The 14782-nt window shown below is 37.1% G+C and overlaps 4 protein-coding genes across 6 annotated transcripts; 1 reads left to right on the top strand and 3 right to left on the bottom strand.

Annotated features, from left to right (window-relative positions):
* LOC104749311 (casein kinase II subunit beta-3-like) lies at positions 7-1041 on the top strand. The gene is made up of 3 exons (XM_010470907.2): positions 7-122; positions 239-404; positions 533-1041. The coding sequence occupies exons 1-3, from the start codon at positions 18-20 to the stop codon at positions 661-663; spliced, it is 402 nt and encodes a 133-aa protein (XP_010469209.1). The 5' UTR covers positions 7-17; the 3' UTR covers positions 664-1041.
* On the bottom strand, positions 1658-2871 carry LOC104749312 (60S ribosomal protein L37a-2). The gene is made up of 5 exons (XM_010470908.2): positions 2777-2871; positions 2558-2597; positions 2205-2293; positions 2038-2120; positions 1658-1936 (listed from the first exon to the last, which is right to left on the bottom strand). The coding sequence occupies exons 1-5, from the start codon at positions 2777-2779 to the stop codon at positions 1873-1875; spliced, it is 279 nt and encodes a 92-aa protein (XP_010469210.1). The 5' UTR covers positions 2780-2871; the 3' UTR covers positions 1658-1872.
* Positions 3206-10102, bottom strand: LOC104749313 (eukaryotic translation initiation factor 4G). Of its 3 annotated transcripts, none has more exons than XM_010470909.2 (9): positions 9615-10102; positions 9383-9525; positions 9108-9248; positions 8927-8985; positions 8792-8848; positions 7307-8548; positions 4400-7212; positions 3762-3956; positions 3206-3677 (listed from the first exon to the last, which is right to left on the bottom strand). In XM_010470909.2, exons 1-9 carry the CDS (start codon positions 9821-9823, stop codon positions 3347-3349), a joined length of 5190 nt encoding a protein of 1729 aa, XP_010469211.1. In that variant the 5' UTR covers positions 9824-10102; the 3' UTR covers positions 3206-3346. The 3 variants fall into 3 exon arrangements, with proteins under 3 accessions (XP_010469211.1, XP_010469212.1, XP_010469213.1); XM_010470910.2 differs by having other exon boundaries at positions 3347-3677; positions 9108-9242; XM_010470911.2 differs by lacking the exon at positions 8792-8848 and having other exon boundaries at positions 3347-3677.
* LOC104749314 lies at positions 11060-11889 on the bottom strand. Its single transcript, XM_010470912.1, has 2 exons — positions 11680-11889; positions 11060-11526 (listed from the first exon to the last, which is right to left on the bottom strand). Exons 1-2 carry the CDS (start codon positions 11787-11789, stop codon positions 11343-11345), a joined length of 294 nt encoding a protein of 97 aa, XP_010469214.1. The 5' UTR covers positions 11790-11889; the 3' UTR covers positions 11060-11342.

A 14782-nucleotide genomic window follows, 5' to 3' on the forward strand; every position in this document is an offset into this window, starting at 1 on the left:
GGGGGGATTTAGGTGAGATGTTTACGGAAGAACAGAATGAAATGGTGGAATCAGCTGCTGAGATGCTTTATGGTCTTATTCATGTTCGTTACATTTTGACAACTAAAGGAATGGCTGCAATGGTTAGTGTTTTCTTTTTTACTCTCTTGTGTTTACGTTTTGGTGCTTTTTTTTTGAACTTCCTTTGTTTTTTTGCTTAACGACCTCTCTCTTGTTACTTACTGATCTCTCTGTCTAGACTGACAAGTACAAGAACTGTGATTTCGGGAGATGCCCGAGAGTTTTCTGTTGCGGTCAGTCTTGTCTCCCTGTTGGACAATCCGACATCCCGAGATCGAGTACTGTTAAGATATACTGCCCAAAATGCGAAGACATTTCTTACCCGCGATCTAAATTCCAAGGCAGTATCCTTTTTCTCTGTTCATAATTTTGGCTTTACCATTTCAGTGAAAGCTTTTGCTTCAGTTGAGAACACTCTGATGATCATGAGTGTTATTGTATCTTAGCGTTTTCCCTTAATTGACTTCTGCAGATATTGATGGAGCCTACTTTGGAACCACATTCCCTCACTTGTTCCTGATGACTTACGGGAACTTAAAGCCGCAGAAACCGACTCAAAACTACGTCCCAAAAATCTTTGGTTTTAAGGTACACAAACCATGAAGCTTACCGCGCTGCATTCTCAATGGTGATACATTTTTAGTGGGCTCGGTTTTTTGCATCCGGATGAGCAACGGAAGACGATAGCTGCGGTTTGAATGAACGAACATACATCAATCATTGGGTAAAGAGGGTGAAAGCTAAAATGAAGTTGGAAGATGGAATCTTGAAATAATCTACAATGAAGCTCCAAGAAAACTTGTAAGCGCAACACAACAGCCTGGCTCTTTGAGGGAAAAAAAAAAGACACTTATCGGGGTTTGTCTCCGAAAAGATTTCCCCCAGTTAGTTGGATTTTTGTTTTTAACTGTTGTTTCCCTTCTCAGCTTATTATTATTTGTCTTTCTAATTTCATGTAAAACCTCAGAAATTGTTTCCTAATCAGAAGAGCCTCTTAGTTTAAAAGTCAAAAAGCGTGCAACTTTTTTTACCCAGTAAGAGATCGTTACCAAGTTCAACTAAATTTTGTTTGTTTAAGACAAGCGCATCCCGGTTTGAACAATTTCATTTTAGAACAAATCAAAACTTTAAGAATTTATTCACCGTTTCTGATTAGGAAATAATCTGAACTGCAAATGTGATAATCCAACATTTGTACTAGGTTGTTGGTTGGTAGTATCCCAAAGTCTGATAAGGGGTTATTTATAACGTTTGTCTAGTTCCAGTACTATATCAGAACCAGAACTGGGGAAAGAAAGCAAAAACATCAAATGCGCGCAAATACACTTTGGTAATGGCGCTTTATAAAAATTGATCGATAAAGTATTAGTACGAGAGAGAGTACTGTAACGAAATTAACCTAAAACTCTTGATGCTGTTTGAACAATCCTAGACGAAATGATTATTTAAGAAAATAAAGGTTGGTTAAAGTTACAGTTAACAAATCCTGTATCAAAATAGTTCTTTAACATAAAAGGTATTATTGAATTTCGATGATATCAGTACTGATTCAAACCTTAAAAGCTAGTTAAGGATATAAATATCGCAAGAACACTTGTTAAAAACCAACTCAAACATTGAATAAAAACCTCCTTCACTGCTTAATGTAATAATAAAGTCTTGATTCAAAACCACAAAAGCAAAGAGTCTACAAAACTCAATTGTCAAAACGAAGAAACAAAATATAAAAAAAGCCACCAGGTCTGCTACCTCAACCTTCTGATTGTGCTTCTAACAGAGACCGCACTAGCGGTGCTGCAATTCACACAAGGTTTAACCCTCGATCTGCTCCCTCAACCTTCTGATTGTGCTTCTAACAGTGACCGCACTGGCGGTGCTGCAATTCACAAAAGGGAATCAAAGTCTTGTCAGAAAACAGATACTAAATGATTAATAAAACACAAAGCTAAAATTTATAAAAATTGAGGATTCACTTACTTCATGGTGTAAGCACCACCAGCCTTGACCTTGCCACAATCCTTGCATCCCCAGATACCAACAGCCTTTCGCTTCACTCCGAACTGAAACCATAAATTAAAATCCACATTCAATAAAACATAAGAGATTCAGGAAACCACAAACAAAAGAGAAAGATGAACCCTTACCTTGCCGCAGAACTCACAGAAGAACTTGCTGTGCTGGCTGACCTCCATCTTCTTGATCTGCTTCCTGATACTCGCACCATAACGTGTTCCTGAATCATAAACCACATTCGATGTGTAAAGAAGAGAAAACTCACAATACATATACAATACCAGCTGAACCCCCAAATAACAAACAATAACGTAAATCGAAACCATAGACGACATATCTCTCACATATCGACATCCCACTATGAGAAATGAACGAATCTAAATAATATTCATTACGAAACATTATACCAAATGAACTACAAAACTAAAGCAAACTGCAGATCCTATTCTACCATCCCAATCGAAATCAAACTGAGGAAGCTTACCGTATTTGCCGACGATTCCGACCTTCTTCGTTCTCTTCGCCTGTGGGAAGATTCAAGAGAGAGTAAAGAAGTCAGGATAATGTAAGAATACTCAGATCAACTACAAAACTTGAAATATCTCAAAACGAGAGAACAGAAGGAGGCTACATATCTATCTATCTATGGGATTACAACGATGATAAGAGCAATAACGAAGAGAAAAAAGGAGAGGCGTCTCACCATTTTCGGAGCAAGCAGGAAGGGAACACCACGCCGTAAGATAAGAAACCCTAGTGAGAGAACAAGTTCCTCTGGCCACTCTTAGCGCTTTTTATATACGAATCATGTTAGGGCATTTTCTTGATATGGGCCTTATGACCATCATCATATATGGGCCATCAACTAAGCCCAACTCTAAAGACATAAGAGCCCTTTTTTTGTTTTTTTCTTTCACATGGACTGCAGAATATTTTTTGTTAAACCACGGTGACACCACATCCTGGAACCTTTTGCACTAAATATCACCGATCTCATCTGATTTAATCAAGTTTGTTATAACGATTTTGTAAGAACATTGAGCTCAGCTCACTGTGCTCTTAAAGTTTTAGTTATATATATACGAGAGAAAGGTTAACCAAAAAATGAAATATTTTGGAAAGTTTTGCTATATAATAAAATAGAGAAACTCCTTTTTTAACAAATTAGTTCTGTCAAAGCACTTAAAAAAAGTGAAAAGACTTTTAAGAGAAAAGAACGAAAAATAAAAAAAGAAAAGGAACTCAAAAGATGGTTCCAATTGTTTTTTTTTTCCTAAGTAAATTTCTCTAATATCTTAGACCGGTGAGGTGCATGAGGTTTGAAATCTTCAATCCTCAGACCTGAGCTCCGGCGAATCTCAACCAAAGCTTCTTCTCCAGCTTCTGTCTTTATCATCTCCAAAACACTCCCAAGAACATCTCCGCCTAATCCAAACTCTATTAGACTTCCTGGTTCCTCTCCTCCTTCTCTGATTAACCGACCAATCTCTGTCAATGTCACTACTTTCTCTGTCACACTTTTACCAAAGATTCTACCAAGAAACTCTGCTGCTTTCGGAGCATCATTTACGGCATCCTCCAGGGTTGTCAAAACAGATTCAAACCTGTAAACAACACAGCAACAGATTTAAGCCCATTTGATCGGAGTGCGACTTAGAGAGATTTATGGGGGGGCTTTGTTTACTTACCCTTTCACTAGTTGGACCTCGGTTAAAGCGTTGTCAGCAGATTTCACAAGGTTAACAAGGAGCTCTGCTAAAAGATTCCTTTCTTTGTCTTTTCTCTCAAACGAATCAGATACCCACAGAGAAATCATTGTTGGGTGATAAGCTGGTGAATTCATATCTTTCATGCACAAACCAATCTCCTTCTCATCTCGGGCACTGCATAACAAACTCACCAAAGTGCTTATCAATAAAAAAAAATAGGTGACCACAATACGGCAAAAGTATAGAAACTAACAACACAACACTTCATTCAGTATCAAAAGGGACAGACTGTCACATGTGGTCTAAAACGCACAAACCTGTCAGATGTTCACCATTTATTAAAGATTCTATCAAAACAAGGAACAATGTCTCTTCTAAGTATTATTAATCCGTTTTGTTAGGAACCAATTCTAATATACCTACTTCACGTACTATATACACTTTATCAGATAATCTGCCCTTGTAAAACAAACGTGCGAACTGTAAACGAATCAACTGCAGTTTGATCCAACTGTACCTACGTAGGTTTTCATATACTGTTATGCTAAATGTGGCAGTATCTGATCACTATGCAGAGAACGTAACAAATGACCAGCAAGAAAGGAGAGATATAGTACCTGTAATATTCCTTAATTGCAGACAATGACATATTTTGTAACCGTTCCTCAGACAAAGCATTTTCTCGAGGACTGTTTACTGTGGACGATGGCCCTTGTACTACTTGCCTAGCAGATGAAACTTCTGGTGACGGATCAGAAGCACGAGACAGACTTGCAAATTCCCTGTGGACATACGCTGTTCCCCGCTCTTGAGGACTTGACCGTCCGTGAGTAACAGGACTTGCAGGTCTTTGTGAGCCAAAACCATTCAAACCACCAGCCGGTCGCCTATAATCTCCACCACCGGCCTGAGTCGCATCAGACTGATAAGTGTTTGATACTAGTGCAGGCCTTCTAGACATTCCCTGACCAAGACCACCTTGCGGACCCAAGGTAATAGGCTCATCACCTACTGACCTTTGAGGCATTGGAACCATCCTATGCTCATAAGGTGGCCTTTCATCATATCGAATGTCCTGATTACTAAAGCCACGACCTTGAGGTGGTCCATGGAAACCACCCATTTGGGCACTTGGAGGTGATAGCATTCCTCCTCCCCCCCTAGGACTAAACTCCATATGTCCTCTTCTTGCTGATGAATTCATCGAGGGTCCACGTGAAAGCCTGTTAGCTTGAGTTTGGCGTTCTTGTGCAGCATCTCTGTGCACTTCCTCAATTTTTTTTGGTCCTTCGACCTTCATTCTCTCTTGCCATTTGTTCTTTCGCAAATCGATGGCATTAATCAACATGAACCTCACCCTAGACGACAATTCTTGTTTGCATGATAGCATTTTCATTTTCTCAAAATACCCATCCATAAGGCCCTTGGCTTTCTGATGATCGATCATAACTCCTATCGTACTCATTAGTTTACAAAGAGCTTCAATGTTCTCTTCATGAGGATCTTGATTAAACCCGAGCAACTTCTGGATGCATGCGTGCATGATTTTCTCAGTCAACATCCTTTTCTTGTATAACTCACCAATAAGTCTAATATTACCGAGCATTCTCCTTCGCACCTGGAGTCTTTTCTCTTCCCGTTCCTCCTCGGTTTGTTCTACTTGTCCTTCTTCGGCTACTCTACTGGCTTCCTCCTCTTCTTTCTCCCCTCTCTCAAATTCTTCCTGACATTTATTGAGAAGCAATCTTTTGAAGGTAATCTTTTCACCATTCTCATTAAAATCAGGTAACGCCCCAGAAAGATGTACACAGAAATCTGCATACATCTCACAGAAGGTAGGCTCCATCAAGGCTTTGTCAAATATCTGTGAAATGACTCCAGAAAGTGTAACAGCGTTGTCGATGTTGACACTTTTAACTTGCTCAAACAGTTTCTCAAAGTTTTGCGGGGTCAACTTGTTCAGGATTCCCTTTAATAGCCTTTGTTTTGCTTGTTCTTCATCTGCAACTGTACCCACTTGGTATTTTCTCTCAGCTTTGTGCATCACCTGCATAGGAGCATGTGGAGAAGGAAAAAGTCCCTTTTGTTGGAAATTTGAACCACGTTGCCATAAGTCGGGGGTATTTCTGCCCATTCCTCCCATAGGACCCACAGGTTGCATCGGTCTAGACATAATCGGTCCCTGCATACGAGGGTTTCTTAAAACTCCTGAGTTTCCTCCTTGACCAGGTCGGAAACCTACGTTACCCCCATATCCTGCTGGAAGAGAACCCTGATTCTTTGTCCATCTATCATCAACCATATTGGTAGGACGACGATCTAATCGAGCATTACTCCCTTGGCGATCCATAACCTTTCCAGGAGTAGGATAAGAATCATGTTCATGATGAGATGCACCCATATAAGCAAAAATCAAGGAATTAGCAATATCAGGCGAAAGGTCAAATCCCACAGGGAGAGTAGTACATAGGTCTGCAAACTTAAGAAGGAAATCACGGGAGTATTTCTTTTCTGTATTGCTGCAGCTGTCTCTGGCCTCATCTGAGGAACTTCTCTTAGCATTCACAGAATTATCTGCAGTTTCCAACTTTGGTGTAGAAACATCGGCCGCATCTTCCCAGTCTTCTGGTTCATTTTTCACTGGTTCAGCATCCACAGTGGCTTCAGCAACAGCCTGAGGTATGACAGGTGCCGGCTTCTGGTTTGAAACATCATGAACAACATTTGAGCTCTCTAACGGCTCTTTCTTTTCTTCAGGCCTTTTGTACGCATTATAAAGATCAGAAGTTGTCCCTGCAGCATCTGCTTTTTGAAGGATTTCTTTTATCTTCTTCTTTCCTTTGGTAGAAGTATTTCTTCTTGTGTTCGATTCAAATGCGGATTTATCTTTTGAAAGAGTAGCTGGGGCAGAGGTCAAACTATCACCAGAATTTTCTACACCATGATGTCTCGATGACGTTTCCGAATGTCCAAGAGGAACAGTAGAAGACTGAATATGCGTAGAATGTGGAAGCTCAGAGCTCGTACCATCTGTAACTTCAGCCAAGTTTTCAGAGTCAGGACAGACGTCTGTGGCACTATCTACCTCATTCTGTGCCTTCTCAAGCACACCTGACACTGTTTCGTGTTTTTCAACAGAAATTACAGACCTTTCAACAACCATATCAGAAACAGTCGGTTCATCACATTTTAGGTCTTTCTCTTGAGTTGAAGAACCAGAAATCTCTGATGAGGCATGGCTTGACCCTTGCATAGATTCGTCAATATTTGTATCTACTGAATCAGACGTTGGAGCATCAGATGTAGGAGACACCTCCATGAGTTGCTTCTTAAACCCGTTGTTAGCTGGGAGTGATGAATTTTCCTTGGCAGCAACAGTTTCTGTTTCGGGAACAGAGACCAGAGAGTCTGGCATAGTCTGTCCACGATCCTGAGGAAACAGCGCCAAAAAAATTAAAGTAATTTAATCAAGTAATAAACAAGAAAAAATGAATAATACCCAAAATCAAAACACAGTATCATACCTCAGTCAGATTATGAGGGGATTCCACCCTACGTGTCTGATTCTCAGCTGAGATCGACTCACTCACCATTTCCGCTCTTCTAATTTCAGTCGCTGGCCGAGCAGACGAATTAGGTACTACAGAGACAAAACCAGGTTTAGGCTGCTGTGAAGAGCTCAATGAACCTGCATCCACGTCCTTCTGTGACAGAGAAATGTTAACTTCTCCATGTGACTTGGCTTTTGGTGATCCAAGCTTTTCAGAAGCCCCAGCTGGCTTCACTGATACCTTCGCATAAGCAGGTAGGGCAGATGACATCACATTTTGGGCACTGCGTGCTTTCACAGAGGAAGAAGAATCAGATGAAACATGTGCCAGAGCTGCAGGTCTGATATGCTGTGGAGCGGTATGAGCAGGTTGGTTGATAATTTGTACTCTCTGGGACCCATCAATAACTGGGAAAGGATATCTTGGTGCCTGAGCAGATGACATTGGACCACTATTTAAGGGTACAGAAACCGGAGGATATATAATAGTATTGGAGTTAAATGAGGGTTGCACCAAATTGACTGGTCGTGGGAATGATGAGACTGGCTGTGATCTGGGAGGTGTGTTAGAATGCTGTTTTAAAGCCGCTGATTCGCCTTCTGGATATGGGTCACCACGTCGATCAAGCCTCAGCTCTTCGTGTGTGTCAGGATGAGTAATCTTTACAGGCGTCGTCTTGCGTGCCCCACCATATTTTCCTCCTTGTTGCTGGGGATATTGTGGGCTCAAACCCACACCAACGTGGCCTAACTGTGGGTGAATCTGAGCACCCATTGGAGTTGCAAAACCATGTCCCTGAGCCTGATGCATCATACCCTGATGATGCATCGGATGTGATGGAAGACCCTGGAAAAACACCTGCGGCTGGATTTGAGGTGAATTTCCCATAGATAATCCCATTGGCATTGGCATTTGAAACGAGGTTGCGGCCACTGGAGGCTGCATATGCATGTTCGGCCCACCAAAATGTACAGGGTGAGGAACCTGAGCATGCTGATATGGTGTCTGCACAGCAGGCATGCGAATATTTGTAATTGGAGACTTCTGCGTTTGACTTGGAGGGGATATATGTGGGACTTTAATATCTGCTTTCTCACTTGATGGATTGTGGCCCTCTTTCCTCGTCAACTGATTATCTGCAACCTTATTTGATAAATCTTTTTTGGGTACAGAAGCCGGCACATTTGGCGCCGTTCTTAAAGAAGCTTGCTGCATCTGCAAAAAAATAGTTGGTTGTGTCATAAACGAAAGGCAAAAAGTTCAGAACAAAATGTAATATATATATCTTATGGAGATAAATGATCACATCAAGCCCAGTAAACACAATACAAATAACAGAGCATTTAGAATCACAGAAACGAAGTTTGAGACACTGACTAGTGGCCATCCTATAACCAAGAACCATTCATGTAGGCAACAATCACATTAACAGCAGATGTAAAATACTACAAGGTGGACCTGGGCACGTTTCTGCTCATCCATATTCGGAGGTGCTGAGCTAGTTCGAGCAGGAATCTATAAAAACCAACAGGGCAGATGGTTTAGGTGTTGATGGACAAATCTAACAAACAGAAGGAAGGAAAAACAACATACCTTCATCAGATCAATAGACCCAAATTGAAAAGCAAATGCTTGAGAAGCGTCTCCAGAGGCTGCCACAAAAACAAAATCATGATAAAAAAAAAAACTTATACCTCAAAGGATGTACAGAGGAATTTAGTCAAGCTTCAATGCTCAGTGACAACAACAACAAAAAAGATTCAAAAAGAGCTACCTTTAGCTGTGTTGGGCGTATCATTGTTCGTGAAAGTCATGGCGGTAGACTGAGAAGTTGGAGCCTTTGGAATAGGTCCACTGTTTCTGTTGATTGATTCAGTTGTTCCACCAACAACCGGTTCACCAGACACTCCTGTAACTAACAAAACAGTGTAAGATAAGTTGGACTTAAAAACCAAACGATCACTCAACACAGTGACCAAAATCATCTGAAATTATCCAATTTAAAAACTTATGATCAAATAAAAGCTAATCCGGGATTAAAGATCATACCTTGAGAGCGAGAGTGTGCATTTGGACCATTGTGATTGTTAGGATGCAAACCATCCTTGGAAACAGAATGATTCACAGGTGGCAAATTCACCCTAGGCTGCCCTCCTCCTCCTCCTCCTTGAGCATTGCTAGGCTTCTTAAAACTGCAGTAAATACCAAATAAAAGGATCAAAATTTCCATGTCCCTTCCAAATTAAACCAAAGAAAAAAAAAATCGAAATTTGATTAGAACCTGCGATTGGAAGGCAAGGAAGAATCAACAAAAGGGGCAGGGGAAGGGGCAGGCGCAGGGGAAGGAGGAGCGCCGGCTCCCTTACCATAACCGGCGGCGGGCGAAGATCGGTGTTGCTGATGTTGCTGTTGGTGGTGGTTACCGGTGGATCGACCAGTTCTACGGTATTGAGTCTCGCTTCTGTCGGGCCTTGATTGATTGTAGGACATCTATAACAAACCCTAATAATCTTCACACTGTTTTTTTTGTTTTCTGTGCAAAGCTAAAAAATTCTAACAGCTCTCTGTAATGGAGTGAAACGACGATGCTAAATGGAAAAAAAGATAAAATTAGGGTTTTATTGGACGGACATGATTATAGGACCAAGAAAAGACGGGGAGAGAAGAGATGAATGTAGTTGTAGAGAGAGCAACTCAATATCAATATGCCTGCCTTATTATCACAAAAAAAAAAAAAATGGAAAAATTTGTATAGTGAACAAAAACAAAAGACTAGTATGGTAAAGAAGTACCAGAATAGTAAATAATCTGACATCTTAAGGATATAATCGATAATTAAATTAAGTTAATCTCTTTTCTTTTCCTTTTTTTTGACAACAAAAAAAAAGTGTACTTTGTTCCGGTCAATGCTAAGAAATTATCAAAATAGAGGTTTCAGGCGATCGCGAAGAAACTGAACTAACTCTTTTTAAGCCAAAATGTTTTAAATTCAATAATTATTTTTTTTTAAAAAAGATTTGACAATTTTGAAAAAATGTAATTATAATAGGTTAGGGTGGAAGATATTTTTGTTATTTCGTTTGAATAGAAAAAGCTTGCGTTGACATAACCAAAAAAAAAAAAAAAAAACTTAATATTGAATTTTCCACATTTTAAAATAAAAGAAGCTAATAATTAATTTAAAACGACATTATATCTGTATTTTTTTGCACAAAAAAAAATAATTTGTTATTTAATGAATAATTTTTCAATTTTTATGTTGATACATCAAATCATACATTTTTTTGACTGAATATATAAGTATAAAGCCTTGTCCATATAAATTAGGTGATTTCGGAGTTAAGATATGACAGAATTAGTAGAAATATTCATTTTGTGCATAATAAAGCTTTCCTCATAGTAGAAAGTTAGGTGATCGCTCTATCTGTCCAATTAGGTGGATTACTTTATTGTCTACTTTAGAATTTGCTTTTTTTGGGGAGAGTATTAACTTGAGTTTCTTTTTCAAAAAAAAAAAGTTATTGTATTAACTTGAGTTACTTGTTCAAGTACCTCATAACATCTTTAAAATGATGGATTTACGTAATCTTATTCCTCTCTATGAAAAAGGCCCAATACTGAGAACCTAATTAATAGACCACAAAGGTTCACATTGGGCCACGTATTTTATTTAAGAGAAGCCCAGCTGGATTGTAAAAATGCTTTTTTTGTTTTTTTGGGGCAAAAAAAGAAAGAAACTTCCGTTTTGCATTATTATTTTCTTCTCTTTAAGCGGAGAGAATCATCAAGAAACACACATAAAGATCTCTCTTCTCCTCTCTCGGTGGTAAAAAGTAAAAATAGAACCAAAAATTTAAGCAGATAGAACAAAAAAAAACTTCACAGCCAATAATATACTTTGGCTTCTCTGTTCTCTCTCTCTCTCTCTCTCTCTCTCTCTCTCTCTCTCTTTATTAAGAAGTTCCACATCCAATCTACAAAGGTCGGATGAAGAGGCAATAAGTACTAATTAAGCCATGATGAGAGTTTTTGTCCGTATGGTTTCACAGGCGACAGAATCTTTCGGATCAGACGATTTCCAGAGAGATGATCCGGAAGACGACGACGAGTTTTTTCTCCAGCTCTTTGATTTAATTTCATCATATTCAATCTGTTCTTGCCTACACTCTTGGCTACAGAATGCCATGTCTCCTCTGCAACAACAAAAAAAAAAAAGAAAGAGAAATCGATCAGAACAAAGTATCAAAACCATAAACTTAAAATGCTTAATCAGTCACTTGGAAGAAATAAGTATCCGATTGTTAAGTTCATTGTTTTGTTTGGATCGCAAGCAACGAATTAAGTACCTGTACATGAAAATGTCAGAGTTGATAGAAAGGGTTTTGCGACAAAGAGAGCAAGATTCTAGAAAGTGTGTCTCCTCGCTGTCCAAATACCCAACGTAATACGAATCCATTGGTATATTAGCTACGAGGTTTTCGGATTCTTGATGACAACTAATGGAATCAAGAAGAAGAGATGGGACGTTCCAAGGAGTCAAATGAAGAAGAAGAAGAAGAAGCTCATAAACCATGGTGGGGTGTTGGGTCTTATATAGAAAGCCAGCTTTTTGATCGCCTGTGTCACGGAACATGTTAGCTTATGTGGTTGTCGATCAATTATTATTCGTAACCGTTCATTCCTATTAAAAACTCAAATATTTCCAATGACCATCACATATTTTATTTTATCCGTGATTTAAGTTACAATTCAATGATTAAAATTAAAAAAGGGAGTTCGGTGGTGTTTAGTGTAGTTTTCTTAGCTTAGGGTGAGTGCCTTTTAACTCCCTAGCTAAAAACGTTATCATAGACACACACACTATCACGTAACAACATTTTCTTTATTAATACAGTCCTTAATTTTCGATTTTGCGTGTGTAAACGACAACACGAGAGTCTATATAGCATGATAAGCTATCGGATGATAGATTTACGAAAATATATAAGCTAGCATAATATTCGTGTTTTATTATAAGAAGAATAGAATTTTTAAAAATATATATCTGGTTTAATAAATTATGAATAGTTGAGTGGACCTCATTCGTCGAAGGAATCAAATGAGTCTGCCCTAATTCCTTTTCCGGATTCCATTATTATATCTCTTGGCCAACAGCATCATGTATTGTGCATGATCGATGGACTTTTCGAATACATGATTTGAAAATTTGACAATTGTTAAAAGCCAAAAGAAACAAGTTTAAATGTATTTTAATTCAGGGATTACAAGATTATGATAAGTTATACTTTAAAATTTTAAAAACAGATTTTTAAATTAATATTTTTTCATAACCACTATTTTTTTATGATAATTATAAATCTGGTTGGAGTAATAATAAAATTTTAAGCTCCAACCATTTGCATTAGTTTTGTATTTTGTTCATTGTATAATAAATAAAATAATACTAATATATTTTTTTTTTAACTCATATTCGTCACTACAAATAATTTATTAGTTTGGCCCACAAAAGCCGTCAAGTCAGAGTTATAGAGTGACCCACATTGTTCGGAATCAAACTGGTATCTGACGTGGCAAAGCTCGCAACACGACAAAAGAAATTACTAAAAGATGAGTGATGATGACCCACTTTATACTAAGGCCCAATTCATTTGTGTCTCTTAGGCCTATTACAACTACTTTCTGTTCTCCGTGAGTGACTCAGCCCCCAACTATGAACTATCTTTGATGTGGCACGAACGAACTATAATGCTCATGTCGTCCGTGCGCCAGCTAAGGTCATAGTCTATGATACGTGGTAACCTGACAGTAACTAACACCCGCAAATGTTTGAGACTCGCATCGTCTACCATTTGCATGCAATTAAATTTGTTGTCCAGGATTTGTCATTCCATAACCTTTTTAGTTTTTACAGTTCTTTTTTTTTTAAAGATTAAAATTCTTTTTTGGTCAAAAATATTAAATTCTGTTTTGACAGTTTTGCTACTTCTTCATTTTTTTGTCTTATTCTGTTTTACATTTTAACAATTATAAGTTAAAAGTTAAAACCTCAGTCATCTTATTTCGTAACACTCGTTAAGATAACGTGTTACATACTTACATGTCATGAGAAATGCTTATTTTCAAAAAAAAAATTAAATACAAATGCAAAACGGATCTTAAAAGAAATAAATAATATGTCTAATTTATAAGGGATAAAGTGACGTTGTTTCTATCTACTGTATTTAAATTTATTTTGGAGCCCAAATATAGATGGGTGTGTCAGTCTTTTAGCCCATAAGATAAATTACATATTTACAAAATTTACAAAGGCCTTCGAATTTGATAAGGCCTTTCAGTTGAAGGGGATTTAATTAAGGTACATTCTGCTCTATCCCTATACATATATAAGTAAAAGTGAAGTACATAAGTGCTTCCGTCCGGTCAATTTTGCAAAAATAACCCGAATTAAGAGAGTTGGATCCGGGTAAAAAATATCCACTGCGTTTATAGTGGGTTATTGAGTTACAATTTAAAACTAAAATTTAAATAGATTTTCCATAAGTGAACCACATTAGTTAGGTGAATATTTTGTGTTCCTATAATTTAGGAAACTATCAATCATTATCGATTAATATTTAATCCGACAAAAACTTTACAAACTTTGCAAATTAAATCAAACTGAATATAGCAAATACCATAATCTACACTAGTATTTTTGCAGCAATTTTTGCTCAAAAATACTTTTTGGAAAGTTTTTACATTTATTGTATTGACTTTAATATTAGTTACCAAAAATTCAAAGTTAATTATAGATAAGATTTAAAAAAATAAGGAAATCTTTGTACTTCATTCAAATGATTCCCTTTCATTTTTATTTAAAGTTATATCTAAATTATTTTGAATTATTTTATAATATATTTAATTAATAAAAATTGTGATTTTTCCCTGCATATGATGTAATACAAAATTTTTAAAAACAGACATATATTACAGTATTACTCAATAGATGAATTAAAAATACATGTATAATATCCCACACCGCCTAAAAAAATTGGGCAATAGTTCAGAGTCATACTATAAAAGAGACCAAAATAATTCATAATACAAATGAGTAGAAAGCTCGATTTATCAGGCATTCAAACTTAAAACACTTTTATTTGGTATATTCCTGTTCTTTATTTTGAATATTTTTTAAAAGTTAAATATAATAAATATTTAAAACTTTTAAAAATATTTATGTTTTATAAAAAGTATAAATATTATAAATATTTATATTTTTTAGAAAGTTAAACTTTATAAAATGTTAAAAATATTAATAATATTTAAACTTTATATTAAAAATATAAAGTTTAAATATTTATAATATTTGAAACTTCATAAACTTTTAAACATTATATATATTTCAACTTTTAAAAAAAGTTAGAAAACCTTTAAATTATTAATAATAGATTTAAACTTTTACAAAACTTC

Source organism: Camelina sativa, chromosome 16 (assembly GCF_000633955.1).
Source record: "Camelina sativa cultivar DH55 chromosome 16, Cs, whole genome shotgun sequence".
Taxonomy (NCBI): domain Eukaryota; kingdom Viridiplantae; phylum Streptophyta; class Magnoliopsida; order Brassicales; family Brassicaceae; genus Camelina; species Camelina sativa.